This window comes from Xenopus tropicalis, chromosome 2, assembly GCF_000004195.4.
Source record: "Xenopus tropicalis strain Nigerian chromosome 2, UCB_Xtro_10.0, whole genome shotgun sequence".
In the NCBI taxonomy this organism is placed as follows: Eukaryota; Metazoa; Chordata; class Amphibia; order Anura; family Pipidae; genus Xenopus; species Xenopus tropicalis.
The window spans coordinates 42,538,986-42,556,891 of NC_030678.2; the positions used below are offsets into that span (position 1 = coordinate 42,538,986).

Genomic DNA, 17,906 nt, shown 5'->3' on the forward strand with positions numbered 1-17,906 from the left:
CGAGCACGGAACTTGACACGAAGTTCATGGGATTGCAGAAAAATTAGGAGAATGCTATTGGGCAACGGGAGACCAGGGGGAAAAATGGCAAAGCAGGTAACTAAAAAAAATAGGGGGGTCAACAGCTTTGTCAACTGGATTTGGAAAACTTTTAGAGCAGTTGCATCCAATTTACAGTGAGTGAAATTACATTAATACTCTCAGGCGCAACTAGGATTGGCACCGTTGTTGGAAAAAATGCCAGCCTTCCTATATTTGTATCTTCTTCTCCCTATTAATAACCTTGGGGGAAAGCATCAGCTTTACAGGCCAGGCGGGTGAAATACCAGCCAGATGGGAACCCCAGGCGCAAGCACAATGATACTTGAATTGTTGAGAAAAAGTTGCATATTGAGGAGAAAACATGGCGATCGTGCTTGAAATTGCAGTTTGCTCAATGCACTTGTGGACGCAAATGAGCCCTGAGGATGATGCCACACGTGGCGTTTTTCCACTGCGTATTTTCTAATTCTCTCGGCGGCTGAAAAACGCCCGATATCATCATCCATAGAAATAACTTGAAAAGACTCGAAGCAAACCACACAATGCGGAAATACGCTAGAAAACGCCTTAGCACGGATTTTTCAAGCGTTTGCCGAAATACGCCAGTATTTGCACAGCAAGCTATTCCTATGTATACACAAAGGCAGCTGCCAGACCTAGCGGAAATATGTGGCGTTTTTTGCTATTTCGCACTATTAGCACCATGGAAATGGGATTTGCTTATGTCACCAGTACTAGGCTGAAAAACGCCATAGTCAGGGGCTGTGTGGAGCTTTTAGGCTGAGAAAAACGCAGCGGAAAAACGCCTCATGTGGCATCAGCCTGATACCTGTATGCGTTGCCCTTGTACTCTAAATCCCTGTGAGTAGTGACCAGAACTAAATCCTACATAGTTTAATATTAATCATACATCTGCATAATACTCCAACATTTGTACATCTCCTTAGCTCAAATACACTGTCCACACGTCGACACAAAATAAAAAACATATTCTTTCTAATACGTGAACACAATCTGCTATATCAGTTCAACACCCATGTCCCCCCTCCTGCTTGGGTATAGTAACCATCCCCACTGATAGTACAGCAGGAAGGCTCACGCTGCAGCCCCCCATCTGTCGCAAAACTCCATCACCTCCTGCTATCCCCTGCTCGCTATTAGTTGTTGCTAAAGACAGTAACGGGGTAGCAGCACCTAAATAGCACAAACCAAGGTATTCCCCTGGCAAGTGCAGCCATTATGGGCGGAGTCTTTCTCCCACTGGGTGTGTCCCATTACGTGTGGCGCTGCCCGAGTGGCGGAGGAGTGGGCGTCACATGACTAGGCTGACCTCACTACAGCGCGACCCTGTACCAGGAAGAAATGGGAGAGAGGGAAGTATGCCGAGGGCTATTGTAGGCAAAGTGACAGAGGTAAAACATAGAAACGCGTCCTGCCGCTTCTCACAGGCTTCCTCCGGTTTAAGGTAAGTGCCGGCTCATATTATAAACCCTATTTCATTCAGAAATGATTAAAATACAGAGCAGGGGGGGGATAGGCACTAACTGCATTGTAGTAATGGGTGTTGGTTCGCTGTCTGCAGTCATGTGTAAGGGGTGCCCAACCTGCCACTGCCATGCTGTGTATTAGCCAGCTCACCCAGCACCGCCCGGCAGCCACAATGTGCCCAGGGGGAGTATTCAGTAAGGCACAACCCTGAGCTACAACGTGTTCGGGTTACAGAGGCTTTCCCAATAAGAATGGCAGCAGCCAACTGGGCCTTATAGCACCGCAGGGAACACTGGGACTGTTCAATCTTTCTGATAAAATATTGTAAGAAATGATTGTGAGATAAAATAACCCATAGGGCGTTGTGTTGCCATAGAGCAGGGTTTAGTAGGTGTTAGGCACCAGAGGCACAAGACCCATGTACAAGACATGTATACAAGACATTATTTAAACCCTTTCATCCTTGTTTTAGGCCAAGATCAATAAATAGGGATTGCACTGGACAGACTTTCTGCCTGTTGTAGATTTGGAAGAAAATGAAACCACTTCCACTTTAGCTCACACTTTTTGCCTGCCTACTTCTACCAAGTGAAGCTATAAAAACAAATGACCAGTCCACAGTTAAGCCTCTTTGTATATTGAGCTGAGCTGCTCCTTATTTAAAGCCTAACAAAGGCTGCAGCTTAAGGTGAAGGCACAAAGGCAGTTTTGAAGCACTCTCATTCAATCACCTGTACCGACAGGCAAATACCTGCCTCAAGTGCACAGTGACAAGCAGATTATAGTCCTGTCAACGCTCACACATACGGACTGGTTGTGAGCCAAATCTGCATGCTAAATACACCAGTCGAGAAATGTAACATTTGCTATCGGCCTTAAAGGACATGTCAACCCCCAAAAATTTTTTGCCTAATAAAAGAAAATGACATTCTAAGCAACTTTCCAATGTGAATTTGTTTCAAATTTTCAGTGCTTTAAAAATTATTTGTAAATGTAATTGCAATTGAAAGCAGCATTTGCTGAACTCCTATTTGTTTCTTTTTAAACAATGTTGGAAAGGTCAGTCCCCTCCAGCAAGGCAGGTCTGTCAGTGTGCTGCCTTATATTACATAGTTTCAAGAGTCAGAGCCACCAGGGCAGAAAAGGACAGACAATCACTGCTTTTAATAGCAGTTACAGCGAGGAACATAAGTATTTAAACACCCAGGGATTTTGCAAGTTCTCCCACTTAGAAATCATGGAGGGGTCTGAAATTCACATTGTAGGTGCATTCCCACTGTGAGAGACAGCATTTAAAAAAAAAAAAATTTCAGGAAATGACATTGTATGATTTTTAAAGAATGTATTTGTATTGCACTGCTGCACATAAGTATTTGAACACCTGAGAAAATCAGTGTTAATATTTGATACAGAAGCCTTTGTTTGCAATTACAGAGGTCAAAAGTTTCCTGTAGTTCTTGACCAGGTTTTGGCCCACTCCTCCACACAGATCTCCTCTAGATCTGTCAGGTTTTGGGGCTGTCGCTGAGAGTTTCAGCTCCCTCCAAAGATTTTCTATTGGATTTAGGTCTGGAGACTGGCTAGGCCACTCCAGAACCTTGATATGCCTCTTACGGAGCCACTCCTTGGTTATCCTGGCTGTGTGCTTCGGGTCATTATCATTTGGAAGACACAGCCACGACCCATCTTCAATGCTCTGTCTGAGGGAAGGAGGCTGTTCCGTCTATATCTCACAATACATGGCCCCATTCATCCTCTCCTTAATACAGTGCAGTCGTCCTGTCCCCTTTGCAGAATAGCACCCCCAAAGCATGATGTTACCACCCCCATGCTTCACAGTAGGGATGGTGTTCTTGGGATGCAACTCACCCTTATTTTTCCTCCAAACACGGCGAGCGAAGTTTAGACCAAAAACTTCTACTTGTCTCATCTGACAACATGACTTTCTCCCATGCCTCCTCTGGATCATCCAGATGGTCATTGGCAAACTTCAGAAGGGCCTGGACATTGGATGACTTGAGCAGGGGAACCTTCTGTGCAATGCATGATTTGAAACCATGACGGCGTAGTGTTCTACCGACAGTGACCTTTGAAACTGTGGTCCCAGCTCTCTTCATGTCATTGACCAGCTCCTCCCTTGTAGTTCTGGGCTGATTCCTCACCTTTCTTATCATCAGTGATACCCCACGAGGTGAGATCTTGCATGGAGCCCCAGTCCTAGGGAGACTGACAGTTGTCTTTTAGCCTCTTCCATTTTCTAACAATAGTTAGAACAGTTGATCTATTTTCACTGAGCTGCTTGGCAATTGCCCTGTAGCCCTTTCCAGCCTTGTGGAGGTCCACAATTTTGTCTCTGGTGTCTTTTGACAGCTCTTTGGTCTTGCCCATGCTAGTAGTTGGATTCTGACTGACTGTGGGGTGGACAGGTGTCTTTAAAGAGCTCAGACAGGTGCTACTAATTTAGATTAATAAGTGGAGTAGAGGTGGACTATTTAAAGGCAGAGTAACAGGTCTTTGAGAGCCAGAATTCTTGCTGATTGCCAGGTGTTCAAATACTTATGTGCAGCAGTGCAATACAAATAATTTCATTAAAAATCATACAATGTGATACAATGTTATACAAATAACTCAAAAACAATTACAAATTTGTAATGAATGTATATTGCCAAGTTGCTTAGTAAATTACATTTTATCATTATACAAAAACTGAATTTGCATGGAGATCACTGTTACATTTTTTACTATCTGCTTCTCTCTGGCTTAAGGGCACTTTGTGAAAAGCCCATGGCAAATAAATGTGATTTTCCTTAAACCAAAAATCAGCAGGCTGCCACCTTCCTACGTCATAGGCAGGGGACTTGGTATGTACCAAAGATGCAGAAACAATTTTGTGCTATTACACGGTAATACTATATGGAAACTGTTTTAAATGTGGCAGTTCCAATGCTGACAGATGGGAAGGTATTTTAAGGCAGTTTGTTGCCCATGGGAGTGAAGATTTCCTGTGAGCAACATTGTGCCCTGTGTGTCATTGCCTGATGTGTCTCTATATCTTTATGTACAACAGCGTTTTTACTATATAAAAACACTTTGTACATGTTAAAAGAAATAGATTTAGATACTAACTATTTACAAAGGTAAATAGTTGCAAAGAACCCCCTCCACAGATTTGCATGTCTGTACTGTATTTTTTTTAGCTTTAGCCTATTTCTGTTGCTCTCGTCTGTATATTGATGTGCCATTCTTTTCCAGAAAGGGCTGCAACGGAGCAAAATTCTTTACTATCAGTATTTCATAAGTATAGATATAAAATACTTCAGCACTGGATTATTTAAAAATTGTGTTTGTTTTTCATGTATTCAATATGCACCAAAACCAAAATTGGTAAAAAATAATCTTTATAAAGGTAGTGACACAGGGATGCTTTGATTACCTAGCAAAGAACCACAGTTGCCTGCTGGGAACTATTTCTATTTCCAGTAGTATAGGAAGTGTGCTGTTTACACTAAAGTGAAATTGGAATGCCTATCTTGGCTGGGCACTAATTTCCTTGTTCTTTAAAACATACTTTTCACATTTTGCTGAATAGGAGTCTGCTGCCAGTAAAAAAATTACATCTTGTTAATGCTAAGACTTCCTGAGACAACTGTGACAGTCAAAGCACCCCATGTACCATTTGTCCTGAGCTCTTTCTGTCAACTCATCTGACATCCTTTCATTTTGTAAAGATAATCAGCAACTTTATATGTTGTCTGCCAGGGACATCCCTCCTACTGTGTATCTTAGCACATCGCTCTTTGCTAATGTCACACCAGAGCAGACATAGAGCGCACAGACAGCTGTATGGAAACTGCCTTTCACTTGTGCAGGGGAAGTTGCACCCAAAATATTCAAATTGCATTTTCTGGCCGGGTGGTTTCAGGTCTATATCAGCCAGTGTAGTATCTGCCTGTTGACAAATTTTTAATTGTATATATTTATATTTTATTTGTTGCAATATTTGGTTGTAATTTAACATCCTGTAAATTGCACAAATAAGTTAAGGTATAGCAAATTGTACAGCACTGCATATTCAGGTACTGCTATATATAGATATATAAATGGATGTTTCTGACTTCTTAATATCTACCTTTTGTCTTAACTAGGGACGGCTGTAATTAAGAAGAGGTACATTATGGTAAGTTCATCTTATTCTGTTACTGGAAAAGTTCTGTCACATTGTCCTCTTTGTTTATTTTGTATCACAATTGCCATCAGATCAAACCTGATACATTTTAAATTTTCCTTAGTATACAGAAGAGTAAATTTCCCCATGTCAGTACCAGTTTCAAATTTCAGTTTAATCACTAGGTTTATTCCCCAGCTCCCATTTGCACAAAGAAATGGACCAGCCTTGGAAATTCTTTTCTAGCACAGTTATTAGGGGGAAATCACAAAAGTGATGATATTGAGACAAAATAAAAGTGGAGCTAGATTTGTCGGATATACCACCTAATTCATAAATCTCTATCTCCACTTTTGTGAATTTGTCTTTTAAAGAGACAGTTTTCAGATTTTGTCATTTTGCCATAATTTTTTTTGACTTTGCCTTTAGCTCTTAGTAAATCTGTCGGTGCCATCAAATCCAGTCCCATTTTTAGAAATTTGATTAGGATATATGGAAAGGATCTACACTGGGGAGCTGATAGGAGAGTAATGGAGATATTCTCTGAGCCGTATAATAGTGCCCAGCTGGTGTATAATACAGGAGATATCTTGTGAGCGCTATCTGTTATCCCCTGCTGGTATATGGTACAGGACATTCACCCTACTTGTATGCATTATCAGTAACTCTTCAGCCAGTATATAGTTCAGCAGGGGGTACGCTAACCATTTAGCTGTTTTGTCTAGACAACTGCCCCAGTATTGAGTATGTTGCAGACTACACTGATTCCCAATGCTGCTTACTATAGCAATTATATTTCCAAATAACTTTTAAAGCACTAATCATTTTTTAATAAATTCACATTGGAAAGTTGCTTGGAATTATGTTTTCTTGTAGGGTTGACACGTCCTTTAAAAAGGAGGTCTTCTAATATATTTGTAGAGTGCCACCTTGGATTACTTAGCATGGCCATATCTTCCCTCCACCAGTTATACTATACTACACCAGCTCATACTATGCTAAAAAATAATGCTTTATTCTTTTTTTCATGATGGCACGTGGAAAACTGACCAGCATTTCCACCCAGAGATCTCAATATGACCCTTATGCTAACTACATTATTAAGCATCTTTTGTAACCTTAAAGACATTGAGGCTCACTTATCAACTTTCTCAGAGAATGTTGATAAATGGAGGATTCATCCCCCTAGTTATATAGGTCTTGGTGCAAGGGGCAGGCTTTAACCCTGAATGTTTCATTCAGTCGGTTAGGATAGGCCAACCGCCAATATGCAGGTGACAAGAGGACGAAAGAAACGTCCTACAAGCGGGAGGAGCAAGCGTAGCCTAGTGGTCAAGACACCCGCCTTAAGCCAGCCAGCCAGTAGTACTAATCCCCCCATAGCTAGAAATATGTCTCACCGCAGGTTACGCCCTTGTGACCCCTGGACAGAAGTCACTTAACCTCCCTATGTCCCGGCAACCGCTTGGCCCAGAAATGGGCTGATGCGGTTGTCGTTATGACTTTTTCAATGGCTACATTTACATTTCCCTACAAATCCTCTTTTTTGCACTTTCAAGGGCAGCTCACAATTTATGATACAGGTATGGGACCTGTTATCCAGAATGCTCGGGACGTGGAGTTTTCCGGATAAGGGGTCTTTCTGTAATTTGGATCTCCATACCTTAAGTCAACTAAAAATAATTTAAACATTAATGAAACCCAATAGGTTTATTTTGCCTCCAATATGGATTAATGATATCTTAGTTGGGATCAAGTACAAACTCACTGCTTTTGATACAGAGAAAAAGGAAATTATTTAAAAAAAAAAATAGAATTATTTGCTTATAATGGAGTCTATGGGAGATAGCCTTCCCGTAATTTGGAACTTTCTGGATAATGGGTTTCCGAATAATGGATCCCATACCTGTACCAGCTATCAAATTGCCCACCATAAGCATGCCTGCTTGCCCCTGCCATGGTGAGTGGAATCATGCTGTCTATGGCAGCTGAAAGCAACTGTCATGGGAAAAAAATATGTTTCTTATCACTGGCAATAAGAAGCCAATAGATAGGTGAGCTGAGCTTACAAAGGCCGCCAAAATCAGCGAGTGCATTTTAGGATTATTTTGGGGAATTTGATTAGGATATATGTAAATTGTCATAGAACAGAATCTACACTGGGGAGCTGATAGGAGAGTAATGGAGATATTCTCTGAGCCGTATAATAGTGCCCAGCTGGTATGTAATATAGGCGATATCCTGTGAGCGCTATCTGTTATCCCCTGCTGGTATATGGTACAGGAGATTCACCCTACTTCTATGCATTATCAGGAACTCTTCAGTCAGTATATAGTTCAGCAGGGGGTACGCTAACCATTTAGCTGTTTTGTCCCCCCCCAGTATTGAGTATGTTGCAGACTACACAGACTCCCAAGCAGCCTCGACTCATTTATCTTCTAAACTGATTACTAATGCCTTTGCGTCTTTTTATACAAAAGGAATAATAAAGTGGTCAAGTTCCATTTGCCAAAACACTGTCCAGCCAAATAAGGATTTTACTAGCAGGATTTTGCATTTCATTTTGTCATTTCACTTTAGGGGCATTTCCTAAAGGGTCATTTTAGTTTGCCTTGGGAAACTATACATCACTTTTTAGGACAAGCCGGGCTTTCTAATGTTTTATAAATTTCTGCAACGAGATGTAAGGGTCTAAATACCTTCTTCGTGGGGAAAAGTGAATCAAGGGCCCACCCTCTGCACTACTCTGCCCCCGCACTACTTCTCTAGCCCCTACTGATTACTGGTCAACAGCAATCCGGGCCACATGTCAACATGCCCAGCGAAAAGGGGCCCAACAGGACTAGGGTCCACCAGGTCTTTATCCAATGCCCTGTTGGGCCAGTCCAACCTTGAACCCCAGTATCCCAGTTTGGGTACCAGTGTGTATGTGCTGTTTGCTGATCACCAATATGGCTACTGGAAACAGAAGGGACACAGATAAAGGTGGGGGGCAATGCTGTCAGGCAGCTCTGTAGTTCTGGACATGCTATGGGGGCACAGATAAGTTGAGGATTAAAGAGGGGGGCACTGCTGCTAAAACTAAAAATTTGCAGGGAGGCTTTACTTTTCCTTTAAATAAAATGTATACAATATATTCACTCAAAATGTTATTGCCTCATTCATTAAGCTAAAACTGGCATAACAATGCAAATGTGAGGTAAAAATGTTTAACATATAGGATATAGATTAAACTTTTTTAAATCAGTTTTTTACTTGTTTATAAAATGTTAATGAGGCTTTTTGCACCTATTGTTCTAGGGTTAGACAGAAACTTGTCCCCTAACAATGAGTCTGCTAATCCCCATTTCTATGTTAATGATCCCCTAATGGGGCTCCTACCAGAGGTGTGAAGAGACTGGATGACTGGGTGACACAAAACAAAACAGCAGAGCTTAGAATTGGTCTGATAGAGAGTTACACTGAGCTTTACTCCATTTTGAAAATGTTGGGAAAACATGTTGTTTAAACAACAAATTCACAAAAGTATCTGTAAACTGTCTTTCTTTAACCAAAAACGGAACAGTGGCAGTTGAGTCGGAATTTTGGCACATTTCTGTTTGTGAATCTGGAGAAAGTGTTTTCCACCACTTTTTTCACCACTTTTACTCCAAAAAAGGGCTCTCTCCACTTTTGTGAATTCCCTCCATAGACTTGTACTTGCTGTTATGTTTGATAGCCAAGGAAGAGTAGGGTATAACAGTGCTTTATTAGCAGGTTCATGCAGCCATTACACAACACAGGAACTTCAACTCTAACACTTTCAGTAGCCTAGAAAGTATTATGCATGCACAGTATTAATGTGCACTGTGTTTGTTCACAGTGACACCTACAGGCCATTTGTATAAACACCACACTTGCATGGTAAACTGAAATAGGGAGTATTTTAGTATAGTCTCCATTAGCACCTCTAAGGGGGCCCATTTACTAAGGGTCAGATTTTTTTTTCCTATTCCGATTTTTTAGCGCTAAAAGTCACTGGAAAAAAAAGTCTTGATTTACTAGCAACAAAACTGTGACAATTCCATATCTGAAAATACTCCATCTAAACCTTGTAAAAGTCAATGGCAGGTGTCCCTTCTTTTCCCCAGAAGATCTTTCTTTGCTATAAATCTTTGTTTTTTTGATGCTAGCTTTTGTGCGACAAGTTGAAAAATTTGCCGTTTTCATGCTTTTTCTGCAACTTTTTCACACATGCTTTTTCAGTTCAGTTTTTTCAATAAATGACATGTCATGTAAATTAGTTTATTCATTTTTTTTAAAAAAATGAGAAAAATGAAAATTTTAGTAAATCTGCCTCTAAGTCTAGCAAAGTAAGAAGTAAGGTAAGATTCACTGCTCTTTTAGAAATGCCACAGGACAGTGTCTTTTTTTTTTTTCTGCAGAGGAGCATTCACCTGGGGAATAAATGTAGTTATTGGATTCACCTATCACATTTACACCACCCTGTGAATTGAGTTTTTTTAAACTTTTAAATTGAAAGGTAGACCAGGGTCAAATGCCATTCAGAACTTAGTAATGAAAATTTCTGCTATAAATCAGGACATTTGTTGCCAAGAAATGCATTAATTGTAGGTGCAGCATTTTATTTTTTTTACTTTTTAATATTAGCCTCCTAACTTTTACCTCATTCCACCTGATTAAATTTTTAAATACTCCTGAGGAGCCATGAATTTGTTGGTCGCTCCTGCCTGGGGGCTATAAGATCCTCCAGAAGGCTGAAGTGGAGTATTGTACCAGCTTCCTGCCTGTCCTGCTGTGTGGAACTGTAAAGGTGTCTACAGTATATACACATCAAGATTGTTGTGCTGTTTGTTATTTTTCAGTACAATACTTAGGATATGTCAACCAATGTTTTTGGATTCAGCTGAATACCCAAACCTTGAACACCCAATCCTTTACAAACGATTCAGCCAAATACTGTACTTAACATAACATAGGGTTTTATAAAGGGGCAAGATTTTTGGGTTTGGTTTTGGATATGGTTGAACTAATAACTAAGCTGCAACATTGTGCAAAGTTGCAGAAAATCACATTTCATGGTAATCTTTTGCTCAGTTTTTGTGCAGTTTATACGAAATGTGGAAAAAAAAACCTGTCAAGGTGTCAGAGAAGTGTATCGTTGACATTGAAGCCGGTTGAAGAGTTACATAAAAATTTTTATTGTGACATTATAAAGCTCAATGATTTGCACTGTCTAACTCCATGTAACCCTTAAAGAGGCAGTATGTTCAACTTGAGTTCCGTGAATATGGCTTGTGCTTAGCATACTTTCTTTGCTGGAACCCGCAGGTCCCATAGGTTTCGACTGGCTCGTTCCTTACTATTTTACATACCATTATACCCCAGTGCTCCTGAAACCACCACTTATTGAATGAGGTGTCATTTGTGAAGCATACCTTGGTAAAATATGTACCTCACCTCAAAAAATGCTACAGTGTTGCATATGAGGTAATTATTAAATCTTTCACTGGGTTCAGAAGCTTCCTAGAAGGCTAGAAGTAGTATTACAGTATTTGAGTATCTTCATTATAAGTAAACATCCCCTTTTGATTTCTTTTTTTTAACATTTAAAAAAAAAAAGAAGGTAAATAACCATTTTTTTGTCACTTAAGATAATTTTCAATTGCATATTTTTATTAGAAACTGTATTGTAGCATGTATCTAGACATGACGGTAATCATCATAGGAACATTTCAAGGTTTTGTAACCATAGCACAGAAACCAGTCAGATAAGTTTTTCATTCTACAGGGCCAGTTTCCAAGGCATACAGGTACAGTAAAATATTAATCCTTTTTCTACAACCTTGGTTTGCCAATCATTGACCTGCAGCCTCTGTTTCCCTTTCATCTCTCAGCCTGTTGCACGTGAATAGAAGAACATTATAGTCATTTATTTATATTGCTGTGTTTATTCTGGCAGTATTAACAAATTAAAATGCATTTACTAGTTTAATCAATAATCCAATCCCATAGATTTCAAAATAGCGAAAAGCTGTGTAAAGTCCACTATGGTAGACAGAATGCAATGTATAGATTTTCTTGTAATTTACAGTAAATACTACAATATGACACAATTATATGATAGAAAATCTAATGAGGCGTGAGTATATAATAATGACAGGCAGGTGTTTTTTTTGTGTGTGTGTGGATATGATCACTTTTGCCTGCCCCTGTTGACATGAATGGGAAATGTTTGACAGTACTAGAACAGGCAGTGGTGGGCATTTCCCTTTAATGGGAGGTGCCTGGGGGGCAGTTTTAGGTGCCTTTCAGCTGGCTAGGGTACTGGCACATGGGACAGTTTATTGCTCATGGTAAATCTGTACTACTGTGGGTAAAAAAACACCTAAACTTTCATTCTTGTCACCATTTATGGGAAAATATACTCGTTAGACTCTTTTAGAAGATTTTTAGGTGGTTGACAATGTTTTGGGGTTTTTTTTCCCCATTTAGTTGTGTAACCTGTATTAAACTGTTGTCATCCTTTAGGCTAACATCATACTAGGCTGTTTATCTGTTTGTGTAGAAATTCAGGTGGAGAAATGTGATAGGGGTAGATCCGCAGCCATCTGCTCCATGTATTAGTTTCACTGACTGGGACTGTGTCAGCCTTTGCGAACACACATGTAGTGGATTTTGGCAGGGATTGCATACCATTGTATTTTTATACTAAAATCCACTCTGTGCACACAAGCTGACACAATTCCTGCACTTAACACAGGGAAGGGATGGGAGTAGATCTTCTCCCATCGGCTGTTTCTACACAGGTGGAGATAGATTTAACTGCAAACAACAAATATTAACTGTGGCTTTGTCCTAAAGATGACGATACAGGGGCTAATCAGTATGGTTCTGCGGCTGATCAGCCTTTAAGTTAAATAGACAAATACCATATGACGGGACATACACATGTAAGGCCACCTTTCTATTGTCCTGTTTGTTTGGGCCAGTGATCCCCAACCAGTGGCTCGTGAGCAACATGTTGCTCCCCAAACCCTTGGATGTTGCTCCCAGTGGTCTCAAACCAGGTGCTCAATTTTGAATTCCTGACTTTTGGGCAAGTTTTGGTTGCATAAAAACCAGATGTACTGCCAAACAGAGCCTCCTGTAGGCTGCCAATCCACATAGAAGCTACCTAATAGCCAATCATAGCCCTTATTTGGCACCCCCAGGAGCATTTTCATGCTTGTGTTGCTCTCCAACTCGTTTTACTTTTGAATGTGGCTCACAGGTAAAAAAAAGGTTGGGGACCCCTGGTTTGGGCCAACCATCTATTGGTGGTTAAAGTAAGTGGAGTTACAATTCTGTGTCTTCTCTTCACATTCTTTTGAACAAGAAATGAAATTTTCTTTGATCTGCCAAGATAATAAGCATTATTGTTCTAAACGGCCCCCCGCCAGACACATACATACCCAGAATGTCGGGTGGTTTGGTTGAAATAGGCAAAACTAATCAGTTCTGGGCATGTAGGGCCAGATGTATTAAGACCTTTTTCTTGTCAGGGACTAGCCCATCACACTTGCACTAAGAACGTAATTCCTTATCTTTGTTAGCTTAATAATCTGTTTATTAAGTTATAATTAGAGGGTAGATCTTAAATAAATTTATTTTTCTATGTCCACTCCCATATAAGGAGTCTATTCTTTTTCTCTTTATGGAAAATGATGTGAACAGCTGTAAATGTTGGATGTTTCGACTTACCTTTTTTGAGATGTTTTGAGTTACCTTTTAAATTAAAAGGAAAGGTTCAATCACTGGGGGGTGCCAAAATGTTAAGAGAAAACACCAGCCCAGGGTAGCTGCGAGAGAGTTATCCTCTTCCTTTTGTTTTCGTGCCACTTGCGCAGTAGAGTGAAAAACCGAACTTTAACAAAAAGCCAGCCTTTTCACTCTACTGCTCATGTGCCAGACCTGGGATTTCTTAAGGAAGGGGATCGCCTGTTTGCAGCTACCCTAGGCTGGTGCAGTAAGCAATTACAACATTTTGGCACCCCCCTCCCGCAGTGATTTTACCTTGCCTTCTCCTTTAAATTATTGATGTTAACCATACAGACTTAGGGGCAGATTTATCAAAATTTGAGTTAAGAGCTTAATACATTAAAACTCACCCATGTTCAATTCATTCCAAAGGGATTTTTAGAAGTGTATTTATTAGGGATGCACCGAACCCAGGGCATACCAATAAAAGCAAGTTTTTAGTAGCCTCATAGAGGCATCAAGACTACTTGACAAATAAATAAGAGAAAGGTGCAATAGGTACAAGAATTCATGTGTGAGGTCTTTTGGGGGAAGCTTAGTCTCTTGAATACCAATCATTAGGAGGGCAACATTTCTTCTCCTTGCTCCAACATAGAGATGAGAAAAATAGGACAGTTGTATGTTTATAATAGGTTTATACCTTCATGCCGTGTGCTGTGTTTAGAGAGAATTAATGGATGATCAGCACTACTCTTATTTCCTTGCACATGCTAATACTGCTCGCATTTACTTCAGCAGAATGGAATTTCCCTTTTCTTCCATAAGAGGAAATTGTTTTACTACTTCTTCAGATGTGATTCAAATAACTTTCAGTTCCGTATTTCCTCATCCTCTTTTGATTATGTTTAGATCGAATGACTGGTAAAATAGTATTTCTCTGCCTTTCCTTTTCCAGAAAGCTGTTTAAAGGTGTCCCCAGGGGCATTGCTGCCATAAGGCGATTTGAGAAACTCACCTCAGGAGGCAGCGCCCCCAAAGTTACCAGGGACAGCAAATTTTAATGCAATTTAGCTCTCTGCACTAGAGAGGCGCCCCCTCTGGTGCAGGAAAGGCAAGCGCTGGGGGCAAGAGGAGGTTGCATCAGGGATGTGAATCGCCCCTTGGTGTCCTGTTCACATTTAATAGGATACCTTTTTCTATGGAATTTTTTGTTAAATAGTTTGTTCTCCTTCCATCTAAACTGTATATTTTAATTCTTGAGTGAATGTTGGAACCTTCTCTGGTCATCTTACAGCAGATTTAGCAGATATTAAATTCATAAGAATTCCCAGCAGCTTCAATTTTCATGACAAAGTGTTTTAAAAAGAAGGCTAATAAACTGCTGGGGGGTAATGTCGCCACACTCGTACATACCACAGCGATTTTACGCACCTCAGTAATGCCAGTATAATGACAAAATCAAAATTGCAAGAGCAATATTAACCCCAGACGTGCCACTATAATTACTACAAAATATGAATAACGAGCATATTTACCCCAGACATGGCAGTAAGATCACTGCAAAAATGGCCACTGGGTACCCCATTCAGTCCAGACATGCCAGTAAGATCAGTAAAGAAATGGACTAATTTAAAGTATTACCTGAGCTGCACTTGCAAAAGCAGAATACCAACACCAAAGTTCTTCTTTACTAAGGCTCCTATGCCACTTGTCTCATTCTCGCCCTCTGCCTGGTTTAAACTCCTGTAAAAAAAAAAAAAAAAAAAAAAAATCCAACATGGCCAAGTGTTCCACAGTGGAATGCACAACCATCTTAGATTTGTTTTTGTCAAGATGCAGAGAGCTTGCCCAATGCTTCATTTGCGCTTTTTTCAGACTTGTGCATATGCAGTATAGCAAAATCACAAAATGTTAGTACAGAGTGCATGCACAAGTCTAGTTAGGTTCAATGGGGCCTTGGCAAATCGAAAGATCAACAGGCAGTGTAATTTTTTCCAAACGGGAGAACAGACACAGAGCAAAAAGTAGAAGATTGAATACATTAGGTAGGTTCCTAACATTGCCAGACCTCCCTTCCCTCCAAGCCTTTGGGTGTCCTTTGAATTACTTGTATGATAGAATTTATATGTTATGTGTCAGAAGGACCTTGACTGCTTTGATGGTTCTTTCATTGACAAAATACATTGACTGTACCCAAGGTTTTTTTTTGGTCTGGTGCTGCCACAAGACACTGGACCTTATCTCTCCTCATGCCCAGATGGTCCTGTTGTATGGCACATGTGCCGATCACAGACAAAAAATAAAGTACCCTATACTCCCCCTCAGGTCCTCCACCAGATTTAGCTGCAAGTATCCTGTAGCCGGCTGTTGGTGTTTTTGTTTTTTTTTCTTTCTATATAGGGACCAGAGGGCCACCCCCACCAAAGCTGCCACCCTAGGCATGGCACATCATTTACTGATATGTTAAATATGGCCCCCCCAATGAATCAAAAGTTTGTAACTGGCTAAAATGCAAGGCAATTGTCATAAATTTATCTAGACTCCCTTCGGCTTCCGTACATCGTGCTGCTGTCCTATGCTTGGGTGTACGGCTGCACCTTCATTCTGTGATAAGGAAAACAAAGGCGGTGTTTCACTGGCAGAACTATAGTAATGGCAGGAGCTTGGTAAAAAAAAAAAAAGCATACTTGGGGTACTTCCTGGTCCCTCCACTCCCTCCTGCATTAAAAATTCAATAGTTCTGATATATTGAAGGGTGCTGGAACTTAAATGTAGTGATTCAGGTCACTCTAAGGGCAAGGACACACTATGCCCTGCTTTTGGATTGGATGTGCTTCAGTACGCGTCCGTGTTTAGTAGAGATGCACTGAATACTGGATTCGGGTCGAGATTAGGCCAAGATTTTAGCAGGATTCAGATTTGAATCCTTAAAACCACTTGACACACAAACATAGAAGTTGAAAATTTTTCACCGCACACTTTGTGTGTTGTTCTCTTTTAACCCTTCATTATGCATATGCAAATTAGGATCTGGTTCAGTATTCCGACATATGTTTCACAAATGATTCAGGGGGTAGGCCAGATCCAAAAATAGTGGATTCAGTGCATCTCAAGTATTTAGCTGCACTGACTGGCACAGAGTCAGATTGAGTGCAGCTACACAGAGTGGAAATGTGCTCCAAAACTGTGGATGCATGCATTGTTCAGTCCAATCTCTGCTCCGCTACATATAAATTCATTTAGGCCGACGCTGTGCCTTTTAGTGCAGCTAAAACATGGATGCATATTGAAATACATCCAAAACACAAGCAAAGAGAAGCGGCACATACACCTAGGGGCACATTCATTAAAACACAAGTTCGAATCCCGAAATGGGATAAATTCGGATTGGATACAATAATTTCTTAAGATCGCAAATATCACGAATATGCTTACGAAAAAATCATATTAGTCACAATAAAATCGTATTGGCGATCCGAAAGTCACAAAATTTTCGTACCGAACAATCGTAAAATGCAGGAAAACCTTTCCGACTTTGATCCTTCTGTGCGTGATTTTGGAAGCCTCCCATAGGAGTCAGTGGCACTGTGCAGCTCCAACCTGGCCCAAGGAAAGTCACGATACCGAAGCTTGAATGAATCCGAAACTTTCGTACTTGGCGCGACAATACAATTTTGTCGCAAAAAATTTGTCATAAAATAAGAAAAAGTCACCAAAAATCTGCTCAGAGCGTTCGTGGATTAGTAAATGTCCCCCCTAGTGTGTCCTAAAACTTGTTATACACTATAAGATATGCTAGTTTAGCAAGGTTACCAAGGACCTCAATTTGGGCACTCACCCACTGGGGCAAATAAGGCTGAGCCGATTGTTGGACCAAGCAGCTATTAAATGATCATTCATCGATTTGTGTGGCAGGCTTTTTAAACCAACCCAATATATATCTTGATGAGTTTTAGCCAGACATGCCCTCCAGAGGGCCCCATAACATGACCAATAAGTTTACTTATCAACTTAGGTTATCCACTTGGCTGGTAAAAGTGATGCTTGTCCGTGTTATTAATAAGATTAAAAATATACTTTATACATGAAACATAAAATATAGGAAACCCAATACAGGTATGGTAACCGTTATCCAGAATGCTCGGGACCAAGGGTATTCTGGATAAGGGGTCTTTCCGTAATTTGGATCTTCATACCTTAAGTCAACTAAAACATTAATTAAGCCCTATAGGATTATTTTGCATTCAGTAAGGATTAATTATATCTTAGTTGGGATCAAATACAAAGCAATGTTTTATTTTTACAGAGAAAAGGGAAATCAATTTTAAAATGAATTATTTGATTAAAATGGAGTCTATGGGAGACTTTCTGTAATTCGGAGCTTTCTGGATATCAGGTTTCCGGATAACGGATCCCATACCTGTATACATTTCCAAAAGAGATAGCAACTTATCCTGACTCGTTCGGGGGT

The 17,906-nt window shown here is 40.3% G+C and overlaps 1 protein-coding gene across 1 annotated transcript in view; it reads left to right on the forward strand.

The window, feature by feature from the left end:
* Nucleotides 1-1,358: 1,358 nt before the first annotated feature.
* Nucleotides 1,359-17,906, forward strand: part of mtmr4 (myotubularin related protein 4) — a 53,985-nt gene continuing 37,437 nt past the window's right edge. Inside the window, exons 1-2 of the mRNA XM_002935193.4 lie at nucleotides 1,359-1,507; nucleotides 5,676-5,707. Coding sequence (XP_002935239.2) covers nucleotides 5,705-5,707 — 3 coding nt within the window. The 5' untranslated portion in view covers nucleotides 1,359-1,507; nucleotides 5,676-5,704. The remainder of the gene's footprint in view (nucleotides 1,508-5,675; nucleotides 5,708-17,906) is intronic.